This window comes from Anabrus simplex, chromosome 1 (genome assembly GCF_040414725.1).
Source record: "Anabrus simplex isolate iqAnaSimp1 chromosome 1, ASM4041472v1, whole genome shotgun sequence".
Classification (NCBI taxonomy): domain Eukaryota; kingdom Metazoa; phylum Arthropoda; class Insecta; order Orthoptera; family Tettigoniidae; genus Anabrus; species Anabrus simplex.
The window spans coordinates 1,559,536,460-1,559,553,362 of NC_090265.1; the positions used below are offsets into that span (position 1 = coordinate 1,559,536,460).

Genomic DNA, 16,903 nt, shown 5'->3' on the forward strand with positions numbered 1-16,903 from the left:
ACTTTATAAATATTCTTCCAGTCTGAAGAACAGCTCAAGAACAATTTCAATAAGATCTACAAAGTCCTTTCATATGAAAAGTGAGTTTCAATAGCCTTGGTACATAACTACAAAGGTTATCCTGGATCTCAGACGGGGTGGACATGTAATGACCACCAGATTTACTGCCGTTTGGCAATTGGTTCTTGAATAGGAACCTAGTTCAATAGAGTCTCCCACAAATGTTGTGAGGTAAAGCAAGACTGAGATGGTTCGGACATGTTAAAAGAATGGAAAAGGAACGGGCAGCAAGGAGGTAATTGGAAAGAGAAGTTAAGGGAAAGAGACCAGTTGGAAGACCAAGAAGAAGGTGGATGGATCATATTTGGAAGGACATTAGATGACGATGATGATGATGCTTGTTGTTTAAAGGGACCTAACGTCGAGGTCATCGGCCCCTAATGGTACGAAATGAAATGACAACAAAAGGTTCAAAATCCTCCACTGACCAAAATAAAAACAAAATGTCATGAAGAATGAATGGATGGACATGAACCCAAAACACAAAACAAAAAACAAACAAACAAACAAAAAAACCAGTGGATGTGACTCAAAAAAAGATCATAAATAATAGTATTACTGACCAAGGGACCACTTATAAAGACAATCCTGAATCGAGGATGCTTGATGTCTAGAGGGGTCCAAAATCCAGGTCAAGGCCCCTCAGAATGGTACTTATCACTAGTAAAGTAGAACCATGGTATTTGTCATGTTCGGGTACTAATCAAAAGTAGCGAAGACTCACGGTGTTCCACACATGATGGTACTACTCACAAGTATTGTACGTCGTATAGATAACGCAGACCTATGGTGTTTCTCACACAATGGCGCCACTCATAGTCAATGCAAACCGATGAGGTTCCTCACCTAGGTGTACTAACCACAGGGACCCGTACTATCCCGTGGTGTTCCTCACACAGTGGGTACTAATCACAGGCAACGCAGACCCACGGTGTCACTCACATAGTGGTACAACTCAGAGGTAACGCCCAGACCTGCGGTGTTGCTCACATGGGTACGACCCACGGGTACTGGAAACCCACTGGAGAAACTACTCACTGCTTATACTAATCACAAACCTATTTTGTACCTAATATGGTGGTACTACTCGCAAGTAAAGGCGAACCATGGTGTTCCCCGCATGATGGTACTAATCAAAAGTAGTTTCATGGTTCTAAGACAATCATCCCTTGGTTCCCCCTTTTAGTTGTCTCTCACGACAGACAGGGGATACCATGGGTGTATTTTTTGTTTGCGTCCCCCACCCACAGGGAGTAGAGAGAGAGAGAGAGAGAAAAAAGAAGGAGAAAGAAGGGATCCGTCACTTCGAAAAATGAAGTAACGGACGAAGAAAGGCAAGGGCCACGAAGGGCGTGAAAATGAAAGACCCCCTAGGCCCCGAATGCTCTAATACTGTCGGGGTCGGAAAAGAACAAGAGTTGACCAAGGGAGGTCGGACATGATAGACGAAAGTGAGGAGCCTGGCACAAGTAAGTGGAAGCAATGCTAAGATTCAGCCAAGGGCCCTGTGGTCGCCAATCCACACTCCCAAGTTGAGAGCCCCTTGGGCCCCTTTTAGTCGCCTCTTACGAGAGGCAGGGGATACCGCGGGTGTATTCTACATGTGGGTCCCCAACCCGCAGGGGGTGAAGTACGTTAGAGAAGTTGGATTGGAAGTAATGGAGAAGGAAAAGTAGAAGGACAGACAGGAGTGGAGGAGGCTTGTTAACCACACCCGGGTGAATTGAATGGGACATTGACGATGATGATGAACTGGATCATGTACGAAAATTTTCTGATGAGCAGAACATGGCGCTCCGTAAACTGAACATCAATAAAGAAAGTCTTCCCTCTAAAACCAACTGAAGAAAGAGTTTTCAGTTATGGTATCAATAACCCCAGAAAGGGAGAGGAGTGGTTTTGTACACCGATCTCCCTGAAGCTAATTTATGGATATTTTACAAGTCACCTTTATCTTCATCCAAATACATAAATGCTACAAAAATGTTGTGCAACCTGACCACAGTAAGATCAGTTCCCGGCAGAACTTTCAGCTCAACCTGTTGCCGGCAAAATGGTTGCAATGAGACTGAAACACTTGGACATGTGCTGGGGTTCTGCAGGAGCACCGAATTACATAATAATCATCACCATCGAGTAAGGACATCAACTGCTCGAGGCTTGAGGCAGCCTGGATGAGAGATGCACGAAGAAATTCACTCGTCTCTACCGACAACTCAACGAGCAGAGTGGACATCATAGCCACCAATAAGAAAGAAAACAAAGGGACGGTGTTAGATCCTACCATTCGCTTCAAGAGGAACCTGCAACAAGACCAGGATATTAATCTGGAAAAACAAGCAATTTATATACCATGTCTTCCATATCTATCAGCTAAATATAATATTCCTCTTGGTCAATGGATTGTCAGAGGCCTCCTGTTTGGATCCAGAGGTACTCTGCTGAAGAACACAGCAACCATCCTTCAAAATTTAAAAATTCCTTTTTATGACATAGAGAAAATCTTATTACAGATTATAAGAGATTCTCTGCAAATTATACAGTTTCATTTATACTTTAAATTGTAATTTCCAGATATGATTTCATTGTTATAATTACATACTGTAAATTATGTATTCTGGACCTTTATGGTTACCCTCACTGGAGGACGGATGATTTATTTTTTAATAAATCTTACTACTAGAAATATATTAAATGCGTAACACTATTATAAATTAACCAATAGTACTTAACTTCCACAGACTACTCAAAATCTACAGGTATATTAAAAAATAAGGGAAGGCACACAAATTAGGCCTAAATAGAACAAACTTGTACCTACTGGTATACTGATTTAAGTAACAACAATTTGAAATTACTTGTGTCCTCGTCCCGAGGTGTGCAGCTCTTTTCAGGCACACCCCCCAATGGAGGCGAGCTGCATGTACCATTTAACCACATACCAACCCTCCTGACATTCTTAAATTTCTGGCAGTCTGGGAATCAAATCTGGGTCCCCAAAGACAGCAGTTTAACTATGCTAATCGTTAAGTTATGGAGGCCGACAATAGCAAAAGTAAAAACCTGCTTTTAAATTAGTTAGCACCAGTTAGCACATAAAATGTGCAAAGTACAGTATATGCATGCACAATTATTGATACTTTTTTTTTTTCCTTAAGTGACAGACTTATTCCTAATCTAACCATAATAAACAGTTAATTGGAAACCTTGGACAGCTTTTTTGGGTTGCTTTAGAGGATTTATCAGCTTGAATTTCCTTCCCCAGTTCTTTGGTTGAAAAGAAAATATAAGTTTTGGAATTATGTCCAGCATATGTTCAATACTGCAACCCAGAGGTGCCAACCTTTGATGTGGATTATCAGTAATTGCTCTTCGCCCCCGAGAAAAACTTCGAGTCAAATCCAAAGCATGCTCCTCCCTTCTTGATAACGACACTCCTTTTGCCCTTCCCTCTAGCAATCTATCCGAAAGTATATCATACTACACAATAACATTTGCACACAACTTGTTAGTTATGTGATAAAACATTCCTTGTAGCTTGTTTCTCACGCAACAGCAGCTTTTCAGTGTAGGTTTTCTTGAAGCATCCTTCCCACTCTGATGACATTTTCGTCTTCTGAACCACAAGCGATTCCAGTGCAGATGTGCTTAATGTAGGCCTCACTTCTTTCCCAATCTTTCTGTCAACTGTCAGTGCACTTAACACAGCAAATACAACATTATTGAAGGATTTATAGTGGAGAAGAGCAGCGCTTGAGCTCCTTCATTCACAATGAATTTTACAAACGCTTATGGGTAGCAAAAGGAAATCACGATCGAATAAGTATCATTGTCAACTCACAAGCATTGAAATGAGGACGATTTAGGAGAAATGTTCAATCCTTTCGAGCCTTTTTCCTTCTTTTCTTTTTTCCCGCTGAAAATTATTTTTCCTGATAATGTCAGCTTTTCCGTAATAATTTCCCCTTTGACCGTAATTCCGTAATCGTGAGGTGAAATCCGTAATAATTACGGACAATCCGTAATAGTTGGCACCACTGGCAACCTAATCTACATGTGACACTATTCATGGGCCACAGCTTGTTGGCAGTTAAAGAGAAATCTTGATGCGGTACAGCTTTTGACCACTTAAGAAATATATTCTTGTCTTTTGGTGGCAAAAATAAATACTTTTCCTCTTTCTCCTTATTACAACCCAAATTGCAGCTCAGAACAAAACAGTGTGGTGAAGTTTTCACATGATATAACACATTCGCTTAACACTACAGACCATCATTACATCAATAAGCAATTCGTGCTCAACTTAAGAATGTTTCGTAAAACACTTTAAATAACACAGATGATGAGACAAATTATTTAGCTCTTGTTCAAATAGCAACAACAACAGTGAGCAATAGCAGTGCCACACACATCCTGAACATTAACATGTGACTGAGAAAAAGTCTTGTCTGATCACTTGGTTCATTCTACGGGTTTTGTTACAAGTTCATATTTTCACTTTCCTGAAACTACAGTATACAAAAAAGTTAAGCCCATTTACATACTTACAAAATACTACTCATAACATTATTGAAGGTTAATTTCTTACCACTTCACAAGTATCTCCATGGAAACCTCTAGGACAAGAACAATTGAACTTATGTTCTATCTCGTTCACCAAGTATGGAGTGCAAGTGCCGTTATTATGACAGGAATCTTCACGGCAGCCTGTGAGACGAACTGAGCAATTCTTTCCACCATATAAAGGATCGCAGTCACATTTGTAGTCAGCCTCTCGGTCAATACACTTGCCATGTTCCCCACATGGATGGTAACGTTCACATTCATCAATGTCATTTTCACATCTTACACCTTCAAAACCATCTGTGCATTCACATAAATATGCATTGATCTGATCTTCACACGTGCCACCATTCATACAAGGATTGCTTTCACAATCATTATGATTTATTTCACAGTTCTCTCCAGACGTTCCTGGTGCACATATACACCTGTACCTGTAACAGAAACAAAATTAGGAAACTTCCCTCTGTGAAGTGTTCATCGAGGTGATTTTGTATTTCACATCGGTTAGGTATTACGTTTAAAACCTTTTGACATGATATGAAGGCTAGTATCTGGCAAAATTATACTTTATATGAAACATCACCCTGATTTGATTGATTGATTGATTGATTGATTGATTGATTGATTGATTGATTGATTGATTGATTGATTGATTGATTGATTGATTGATTGATTGATTGATTGATTGATTGATTGATTGATTGATTGATTGATTGAAATGTTCCCCTTTTAATAACATTTCAAGCTACAATGGAAGTCAAATGTATTAAATATTTGCCACCCTTTCTCGGTTTTGATGACAGATCTCTAAGGCAAAAGATAGATAAATTAGATCCATTCAGAGAAATGTGGGAAAAATCCAATGAAAACTTGAGGAAATATTATCAACCTGGAATGGACATGAACACTGGTGAAATGTTGATTTTATTCCATGGTAGATGTTCTGTCAAATGTTTTATATCATCAAAATGACATAAACAGAGTATGATGCAAAAACTTTCTAACCACTGAACAGCTTTCCATTTACAAGAAGGAAAATGGATAGAAAGCACAGCCAGGCTTAAGTTGAAGAGTGGTGGAAAGTCTCACCAGAATAGGGTGTATATCAGAGAACTTGGAGAAAAGTGCCTATCTGAGAATCTTCTCAAGGACAGACTTTACTGACTGGAACAGTATAGAGGAACAAACCTTTCATCTCTGGGTAATTCTAGGCTCATAAACGTCAACAGCACAACTCATCGCTTTTTAGCTTAACTACAAAATGTACTTTGGTATCATTTGTTCCTCTAGGGAAGGCAGGTAGTTCTCCAATCTACAAAACACCATACAGATTCATGAATCAAGGACAATGACAAATAAATCCAAGATAAATTTGCATAACAATTCCACAAAGTCTGAAGTTGATTCACTGGACCACTCATTCATGCATAAAATTGCCAAAGAAAAACAGGTGGCCATGTGCCCTTTTCATGAAGTGGTTACATGTTGCTGTTATGGCTACTATAAGGATGAATCTGCATCCATCATTGAGGAAACAAAACATGTGGAATCTTTTCTTAAGAGAGGTATCTGAGAGCCTCCTTCAAACTCATTTCCAAAGGAGATGTACAGCAAGATTTCAGGGCGGTACAATACAACATTTTTCACATGTGGACTGTTCTTTATCAACTTCTACACCCACAGAAAAAAAAAAGGAGATGCCATCTATATCCGCAAGCTAGGAGTCAGACTTGGAAACAAAGGTGATGTCATCTATGATTGCAAAAGCATACTGAAGTTACCTACATAGTACAACAACAGAGATGTCTCTGTCAAGTTAACAACAGAGATAATACCAAGGAAATAGTAAGGCGGCCTGGATCTCGCCTATTTTAGGTTATGTCATAACTGATCAACTAGTAGGCCTACTCTCTTGTGCACATATCAAAGAGTAAACAAAGTGTGTACAACACACTTTCTTTTCTTTCTTTTTTTCCCCCTTTAAAGTCATGCTTTATATCCTTTGGCTACAACTTATAAATCTCATTTTTGTCCTTTATTAGCATCAACTCAACTAAGGTTAGGTTGCAGGAAGAATCCCACCTTCCAATACTTATTTGTTTTTAACTGCTAATCTATGTAATTATAAAACATATTCCAGATTAAAATATAGTTACATGATTTTTTTAAAGTACATATTTCGTTCCTAATGCTGAACATCTTCAGCTTAAAAAAAAGGGTACAAAAGTCAGCACAAATGAAATAAAAACCCTTGTGATGACGGGATGATGTTTTCGAATTGTTCTAGAAAATGATCGGAGGAAACTCCTTAAAAATAATTGAAGTTGAGGTTAAGTTTTGTTATAAAGTTTTTAAGATGTTGAAGGGAGCCTGTAACAAAAGGAAAGAAAAAATTGTTTTAGAACAATTTTAAAACAATTTGCATAACAATTCCACAAAGTGTGGAGCTAATTTACTGGACTACTCATTCATGCATACCAGTACTATTGCCAAAGAAAAACAATTTTTCTTTCCTTTTGTTACAGACTGCCTTCAACATCTTAAAACTTTATAACAGAAAACCTCAACTTTGGTTATTCTTAAGGAGTTTCTCACAGTCATCATATTCAAAATTTTATATTTTAACAATTTTAAGTCTATCTGCAGGATATTTAAAGATTGGAATAATAACAGTAAGTTATTTATTAAATAGACCACCTAATCAATACAAAGTCTAGTCTTGGATGATTTACATAGATTTGTTAACTAATAGTGGTACATGTTTCGCCTTGTATGAAGGCATCATCAGCCATTGTCTTAAACTTAGATTGAAAATAAGCGTCTAATTAACATGTAATAATGAAATGAGTTTTAAAAATCTTGAAGAGATTTGAAGTAAAATAACATTAAAAATAACAATGATGGTTTAAAAATATACAATGTGATGAGTTACAATGGTGGAAGTATTAACAAAATTAACATAAGAGGCTGCTATAATAAGTACAATGGATAAAACAACAAACTGTTATACAACAAGTAGTAAGATTGCTATAAAAATAAAGTTGACTGTCTGGTCGTTACAATTAGACGATGGCGAAAAATCGTACATATTCAAAATAAAGAAGAGTGAATAAAAGTCGAAGGTTGGTCGAGAGATCCAAACTTAATCATAATCTCGAAGATAAAAGACGAAAGTCAGAGGCATATGGTGAAGTTATAGAACACATTGAGGATATGAAGTTGTAGAAAAGAAGTTGAAGAACAGTTTTAAATTGAATCTCTATGGACCATCTCAAATTTGAAGCAATGCTCAAATGTTGCAAAAATGTGAGTTTGTTGAAATTCTAGTTGAAAAGGCATATAATAGTGGAATCTGTAAAAGGAAACAAGAAACGTAGAGTTAATTGTGTGAAAAGATGTTTTAAAAATTGAGTAGAATCATGTACACTTACCATTTGACGATGACGAAGATAACTTGTAACGTTTTGAGTTAAAAGTATTTGCAACAGTGGACTTCTTACTTCGTGTGTTATAGCTGAAGGTTTGTGTTGGAGGGGGATCTGTTTGTGGTGACATAACTATTGGCTTGTTTGTAGTACTTGAAGGGGAGCTGCTATTAGTGGGAGGGAAGGAGGAGAGTGTATTACTGCGCGTGTTGTATCGGTGTAAGACATTGGATGGAGCGATGTTACAGTGGGTGTGGCTATGGGTTTATTGGTTGCATTTGAATTAGAGGTACTAGCAGTGAGGGGAAGGGAGGGGAGTGTATTAGCTGTAGAGGAGGTGGGAATGCTAATTGATGTGTGGTTGAAGATTTTTAAGAATATGTTGGTGAGGGGAGTTGATTCTCGTAATAGAATAAGAATCTGTTCATACAAGGGGCTTTTTTTTTTTATCAATAGTGTCATTTAGGTTCTTATCTTTATTAAAATGCTGGTCAAGGAAAATGAATAAATTTTCATATTCTGTCATAAGTTTACTTTTATCGACTCTTTTGAGGATATGGAGGTCTTGTTCTATTGTGGTGAATTTATGCCCTGTGTCCCTCATGTGGTTGGCCATTGTGGAGAATTTATTGTGTCTTTGAGCATTGTAATGCTCGGCGTATCTGGTGGAGAAGCTCATAAGAAGAACATAAGAAAAATTACATGTAGAGCATTTCAATCTGTATATTCCTGATCCAGAGTAACTATTGTCTGTGATGTTAATAGAGTTGTGATTAAAGAATAAATTACGATTAGTGTTTTTTGTTGTGTAGGCTATTTTTACTTCGTGCTTCATTAATGAATTGGTTATCGGATAAATACTATGGTTAGTGAACGTGAATTTAGCGTATTTTGGTTTGACGGGTTTCAATGGAGTTAAATTTGTAGCTAGTTTCAGTTTGGTTTTATTAATGATTTTATCAATCATATCCGTGTTAAATCCATTGAATTTAGCTATTTCCTTAATGAATAGTAATTCTTTCTTTAAATTAATAGAGGACATAGGGATCTTTAATGCTCTATATATTAAACTGTGATGTGGCTTTTTTATGTGAGTTGGGATGTAAAGAATCATTTTTTTATGGTTGTTGGAGAAAAGGTGGGTTTTCTGTATATTTGGAAGTCGAATTTGTTCGATACTCGTGTGATTTTGATGTCTAAGAAGTTCAAAGAGCTATTGAACTCATCTTCTTTAGTCAGCTGTCAGCAATTTTGTACTTCAATTGGAAAAAATAGAGAAGCAAGCAAGTACCACTTGTGTAATTGGGAAATGGAAAAATGTGCACTAAATATAAGAAATCACCAAAAGGGGTTTTTACTGCACTTGCAAGACCAAGACTTTATCTTCATATCATGGTATTTCTTATATTTAAAAATTCCATTCAAGCTTATTTATCAACTGATATCACACCCCAACTGAACACAGGAAAAGTATACATAAAAGAGAAGTTTTTAATTTTTCTTTCTTTCAACTTACCCACTGGCATTACTATAGTTGAGTTGGCTTTGGTATGGATAGTCAGGATTTCTGTATGACTCAATCTTGGAATTCTCAAGACAGGTTCCATTATTCTGGCATGGCATACTAGCACATTCATCAAAATCCTGGTCACATCTTTTACCTAGAAAATTCATATTAATGTGTTACACATCTAAGAAGAAAAGAAAAAAAAAGTATCTTCATACATTGCATATAATGATTGGTTAAAAGTTTCTTGCACTCAATTAATTTTAGCATGTTAAAAATTGGAAAATACTGACAAGTAAATCCTCTTCTATAAACACTGCTATCATTTTGACACCGAAGAATGAAAACCTTTCTCTCTTCCTTCATTTCCTTTTTCCAGTTCTCCCCTGGATCAAATTATGAATCAAGGATCTCCATCATTGATTGTCACTCCACCACTCTTATTCTGCTTCCAACATTTCTTCTTTTTATCTTCCCTCCTTTCTTCTCTATACTCTCCTCCATGTATCCATCCACCTCTTTCGAGCCTTTATTGTGGCCTCTTTCCTGTTGATTTCTCTGTAAATACTTTCTTTAGAATTCCCTTCCCTTCCCTTCCCTTCCCTTCCCTTCCCTTCCCTTCCCTTCCCTTCCCTTCCCTTCCCTTCCCTTCCCTTGTATGATGGAAGTGGAAGTATACAATCTCATCAATTGCTGGATGTAAAATAATACATTTCTACTTGGTGGATGTAAAATGGTGAACTATTGCTTGTTATTAGATGGAAAATGGTGGACCACAAGATCTTTATTTAGACTCGAGCACATATGAGTAAAGCAAAATAAGCATGGAATAACCACAATGAACCATAGCTAACGTCTTGTGTCATAATGTACTAAAATGACAGTCTTATTTTCATGCAAATTCTAGAGTATATCTTAGAAATAGATGTCTAAAGTAACAATGAGAGTTGCCATTGATGCTTTCACGGCCCGTACTTATAGACATGATACTGTATAGGCTTTTGGGCTTATGCCGTGTCAAGAAAATAAGGTGAAATTCTTTATGTTTTGCAGAGAACTGTGCTCTGCGTCATCAGAAGAAATCTTGACTGTCCACGAGAAAGGCTTCTTAAACAATGACTGGGGTATACGAAATTCCCTGTACCTGCGGTAAGGTATACATTATCCAAACATGGCGGTCCATTGGTACCCGTATTATGAAACATGGACGTAATATTCATCTCAACCAACCAGACAAATCGGCAATAGCTGAGCACACTATCATCGAGTCATGATGTCATGTTCCAAGACGCTCAAGCTCTTACCCACACTAGACACTACAGGTCCAGAATTATACAGGAAGCTGTGGAAATACGTAGAAATCCTGACAATTTCAACAGGGACACCGCCTATCAATTAAGTAATACCTGGTCGCCAGCCATTAAGAATTTACGTAGGTAGTTCCCTTCCCTGTACCTTCACTATTGTTATTTCGTCTCAGTGTTTTCCAAATTCGTACATTCCTCATCGCCAGATGTTTCATTCCAGGCTTGTGTCAATGTCATATGTTATGTACACATGTTATGTGAACCTCTTAGACTGATTCTCATGGTTCAGTCAGCTTCCGCTTCGAACGCTAGCGCTGTGCCACGTCCTGGGAGCCATCTAGTGGTGAATGAACGTACCATATCCACTTCTATTGTAACGTCTAAATTTAAAGTCATTGTTTAAGAAGCCTTTCTCATGGATAGTCAAGATTTCTTCTTATGATGCAGAGCACAGTTCTCTGCGAAACGTAAAGACTTTCACCTTATTTCCTTGACACGGCATAAGCCCAAAAGCCTATACAGTATCATGTCTATAACAATGAGAGCCTTATTGATAAAAAGAAAAACAGTGAACTCAAGACATAATAAACTTGTCCTGATTATTTTAAATGGATAATGTATATCAAGCCAGTAACTGAATCTGGCAGTTCCAACTTCTATGATGGTCGAGATTAATTTTGTAATTAATATTATTAATGACATTTTAAAGGAATGTTTTGTGAGAAATGAACAGAGGAAAATTATACAAGGATGACTTGAAATGTACATTTTGACAATTACTAGCATTACTCTAAATAAATTTAAAGCAAGATCATGTCATTGTCATGTAGGCGGCACTACAACAGATGGGAGGACCCGAACACAGCATCTACCTGCACTCTTACCTATGGCATTGTTTCATAAACATTGTGGGAGCATCTCATTTAGCCTACCAACAACGTATTGTTGTTAAGGAAGATGCGATGCCACAAACTAAGTTAATTCTTTTGACTGCAAAGTTTTAAAGTATATCCAGTGGTTTGAAATAGTACTTTTTTCCCTTTTTTTTGCTTTACGTTGCACCGACACAGAGAGGTCTTATGGCAACGGTGGGACAGGAAAAGGCCTAGGAATGGGAAGGAAGTGGCCGTGGCCTTAATTAAGGTACAGCCCCAGCATTTGCCTGGTGTGAAAATGGGAAACCACAGAAAACCATCTTCAGGGCTGCTGACAGTGGGATTCGAACCCACTATCTCCCAGATGCAAGCTCACAGCTGCGCGCTCCTAACCGCACGGCCAACTCGCCCGGTATGAAATAGGGGTACAAATTGCAAGATAATGCAAAGGGAAATTCAAAATGAATCGTCTGAGAGGAAACATGAAAGGGTGATTATTATTCAGGTGCGTGCATACATGGCAATGATAAGGTATTAAAAATCAGAACGAGTGTGATATGATGTTAATTCCATCCATGTAAGTTCCATTACAAGATGAGAGCAAGTGATAATTTGCAGGAATAAGTTATTATGATGAGGTTCTAAACCCAAGGATCAAGGCCACGGTGAATGATGGAAGTTGATACTTGAGGAAAGAATAAGATGATCAACTGCTCCAGATGGTGCTGCTCAATGCACATAATTTATATTGCAGGTTCTCTGAAGAGAAAATGTCTTTATATGGCTTCTGACTCTCTGTTATTCAACATCTCATTTCTTCATCAACAATGCCAGCAGTAAAACCTAAGTCGCCGAAAGCAGCAAAACAGAAGATAAATGATAAAGGCAAATCAATGAGAAAGCGATGTATATTATGCTACGGAAAGGGGAAAAGAACTGAATCTGGTTACTATTGTCCTCAGTGTCCTGAAAATCCTTCACTTTGTTTAGACCCTTGTTTCAAGATTTACCACTCGTGCTAGACATGATGCAAATTACTGCAATAATAATCACTACTACATGAAAAATAAGTTACTGAACCATATGTAATTGATTATTTCATTATTTAATAAAAATGTAACAACTTTCTACAATGAAATATAAATATGCTGTAATAAAAACACAAACATGTGCCTCTACCGGCACCTAAAATATTATATCGTCCTTCAGTGCCGTTGATGAACATGTGCATTATCAGTGATTTTTTATGTACTTGAGTAAAAATTTAACTTGCAATGTTAAAACTACCATCTACTTACCTTCCTACTAATAGAAAAAAATAGATAAACGTATTGGCTCCTCGGGTGATTTATAGTCTCAATTACGGTGGCAGTGAACATGTTAAATTGAGTAATTACAGAGAACTGTAGATGTTAGCAGATCACAATACAATAGCACTCCATATAATATGATAGTGGAATCATAATTGATATATACTGCAAGTTTATTCTATTATTCATTAATAAATTTGAATTGTTTTGGGTATAAACTGAGTATGTTACCAGAGATCATACAAGACACAATGCTACATATGCTATCTTTTGCCCTTCAGAAATCTGTCTACCTCTGTCAAGTTTGAACTAATATAATCTTGAAATCTAAAGTGTGACACACTACCACTTATCTGCAGAAGGAGTTATTAAACTCAAGTATTTATAAATGATAAGTAGAATCCACTCACCTAAAAATCCAGGATTACACTCGCACTCAAAATCATTGATCTTATCCTTGCACAGACCTCCATGCATACAAGGGTTGGAATAGCAGTCATCCACATTCATCTCGCACAATTTACCTTCAAACCCTGTACCATTACAGTGACATACATAACCATTGAGCTTGTCTTCACATCTTCCAGAATTCAGGCAAGGTCTTGACTGTACAACAAGCAGAAATTCGTTCTTGATTATTCAAAACCTACAAAATATTCTGATAGTCTAAAACTAAAGCAAAAAGGCATACATGGGTATAGCTCAAAATGAAACTAATTTGGTAAAAAATAATAAATATTTGATAACTTCCTTTATCTATGTAACGTATGGATGAGTTTTAGTTGTTTGCTTCTAAGATTTCTAGTTCATAGAAAGGGCACATCTCTATCCATTCCTAACCAAAGACTTCATTCTTTTTCCTCCTATCATTGCTTATCGTTTCCTCTGGTTTGTACCAGTGAGCATTCCATTCCTCGTACCGTAAAGTGGGGTAACTTCGGCCATACAGGGAAACTTCGGCCACTGACGAATAGCAACACTTATTTTCTCCTGCCTTCTATACTGGAAAAGATGAACCAATTGCAACAACTAAAATGCACATACAATGCAATGCTCTATAACACTCGGTAGTCCAAATAACATTGGCGGGCTCATTGTTGAGTCAATAGATTTTTTTCGCAGCCCCGACTATTGTCTTGTCTGGTAACAGCAGAAAACAAACTGTTCTCTAGCCCCAGCATTCGATTCTCCATTCCAGTGGTTTATGGGACCGAAATGTAAGTTTGTCTGGTAACTGATCAACACAATTTGATGCATTTTAATCAAATAGGTTTTTCAGGAAATAGTTTTGTGATAAAAGTTGTCCTCTTCCAGGGTAACTTCGGCCATGCCAAGAACGTACAGGAAAATATTACGCGGCCGCGGATATTGTAATTACAATTCTGTTTACTTCAAGAACGCTTTAGAAGAGATTAATAAAGGCACAATAACAATAAACGGGGAAGTTTATCCCGACAGGGAGGGGAAAGACAGTTTCCATTTTCAATGATAAATAGACGGATATCAGTTGACATGGACGATACACATTTAAGAACTTGACGCCGGCCCAGATATTTTCTAATGTAGAAGACAGTGCATTATGAGAACAGTCTACAAGATTGCTTCTTTTCCGACCGCTTTTTCTCTCCATACAATTGGGCTTTATGATTTCCGTACCTTTTATTTATTATCTTTTGTACCATTACAAATATTTACGCAATGCAACATGTAATTTGTAATATCATACAATGCTTGTATGCTTAGGCTAAATAAAATAGTTCCTTCTTTTGGGAAAAAGTGAATTTGATCACTATACATCTTTTTCAGCATAAATCGTTTTAATTTGTTTGTGATTGTTGATACGGGGCGTTTTGCAGGTTTTTAAAAAACATTCACGGTGGCCGAAGTAACACTACATCGAAGAAAACTTCGTTTCTTGAGTTATTTTTATGGCGGCCGAAGTTACCCCAAAACACGGGGTAACTCCGGCCACTCTTTCGATAATCATTATTCATTACTGAATTACGATGAGAATTATGTTCATATTGAAAAATGAAGAACAAACATGGCAGAATTTATATTATATTTTTCAGAAAATTAGAAGGAATATTTCACATTTTATTTTTAAAAATATACGAAAAAGTGGCCGAAGTTACCCCGTTTTACGGTACTTCTATACCTCCAGCTTATCCATTTAATCAACCCAGCTTTTAAGACCAAGTCACTGGCAGAAGTCAACCACTCAGTAAAGTGCTGATTCTGCCTTCTTCCTGTCTTTAATGGCAAGTTTGACTCACACCTACCTTGCAATGTCAACACCGGACAATAACTAATGCTCAAGAAGTGTACAGGGCATATTTAAAGCAAACTTGCTTTGCAGGTTCATAGTGGCATTACTAGCACCACTCTTTGTCTACTAGTGCTCAAATTTCAATAGGTGGCATCTTTCAGAAGTGCAAACACGCCTCCCGAATTTTGTTTATCTACCACAAATCCTCCTTGGTGTTGGGATTACATTTTCCACCAGTGTATATTCAATTGGTAAAGTCAAAAATAAAATTCCTTATCTACTGTACTGTTATGTCTCTTTCCCACAATGCCTGCATTCAATCTTTCTTTGACAGTTGACTATATCGTCATTTTATATTTTAGTCATCTCAGTCACTGGTATGGTGGATAATTAATCCTAATAGTTATAAGGACATCTTTGTTATAGGCCCTGGTTAAATTCAACATTCTCAATTTTAAACATATGGAAACAAAAACCTGATTAGAATTCAGCTCTAAACTCACTTCATAAAGTCTTTACAAAATAAAGATACTGACCTCACAATCATCAATGTCCGTCTCACAGTGGGTACCTGTCAGGCCAGGAGGACACGAGCAGGTATAGTAACCAATTTTGTCGAGACATGTGGCTCCAAATTTACAGGGGTTTGAACTACACTCATTTATCTCAATACTGCAATCTTTCCCTGAAAAAAAAAAAAAAAAAATTAAATTAAAAAAATGAATACATCAATATATGTATTAAGCACAGATGTAAAATTCATATTAAACTGCATAAAACATCCACCATCTAAGTGAAAATACCTGTATAGCCAGGGGGACAGGAGCATCGAAAGTCGTTGATCTTATTCTCACATGTGGCACCATTGCGACATGGTTGAGAGAGACATTCATCAAAATCAATGTCACAGTGAATACCTGAGTAACCAGGTTGACAATAGCACTGATGGCTTCCTGAGAACAATAAACAAACAATGAATACAGTATGTCTCCAGATTTCAACATTATTATTATTATTATTAACTCATCCCCACAGAGAGAGAGAGAGAGAGAGAGAGAGAGAATATTTGTCTTGATTTCAACACTGCTGTTGAAGACTTACAGGTAAGCACAATGTTGCATGAGGAATATTAGCTGCCTGCCTCTGAACAGGAAGATAATCTTACAGGAAACAGAAGTTACATTTCCTAGAATTGCTCCATCATCCAAAGTTCAAAAATGATCAAAGCCCCATGATAAAAATGAAATGGTGTATGGCTTTTAGTGCCGGGAGTGTCCGAGGACATGTTCAGCTCGCCAGGTGCAGGTCTTTTGATCTAACGCCCATAGGCAACCTGCGCGTCATAATGAGGATGAAATGATGAAGACGACACATACACCCAGCCCCCGTGCCAGCGAAATTAACCAATTATGGTTAAAATTCCTGACCCTTCCGGGAATCTAACCCGGGACCCCTGTAACCAAAGGCCAGTACGCTAACCATTTAGCCATGGAGCCAGACAGCCCCATAATGTACAGCTAGCATACCTGCCACTTATCCGGAGGCCTTGGGTTTGATTCCCGGCCAATCCCAAGGATTTTAATT

The 16,903-nt window shown here is 37.4% G+C and overlaps 1 protein-coding gene across 1 annotated transcript in view; it reads right to left on the reverse strand.

The window, feature by feature from the left end:
• Positions 1-16,903, reverse strand: part of crb (crumbs) — a 625,965-nt gene that overhangs the window by 139,191 nt on the left and 469,871 nt on the right. The window contains exons 15-19 of the mRNA XM_067138875.2: positions 16,123-16,272; positions 15,856-16,004; positions 13,461-13,656; positions 9,568-9,712; positions 4,649-5,057 (exon numbers count right to left, since the gene is read on the reverse strand). Of these exons, the coding sequence (XP_066994976.2) occupies positions 4,649-5,057; positions 9,568-9,712; positions 13,461-13,656; positions 15,856-16,004; positions 16,123-16,272 (1,049 nt within the window). The remainder of the gene's footprint in view (positions 1-4,648; positions 5,058-9,567; positions 9,713-13,460; positions 13,657-15,855; positions 16,005-16,122; positions 16,273-16,903) is intronic.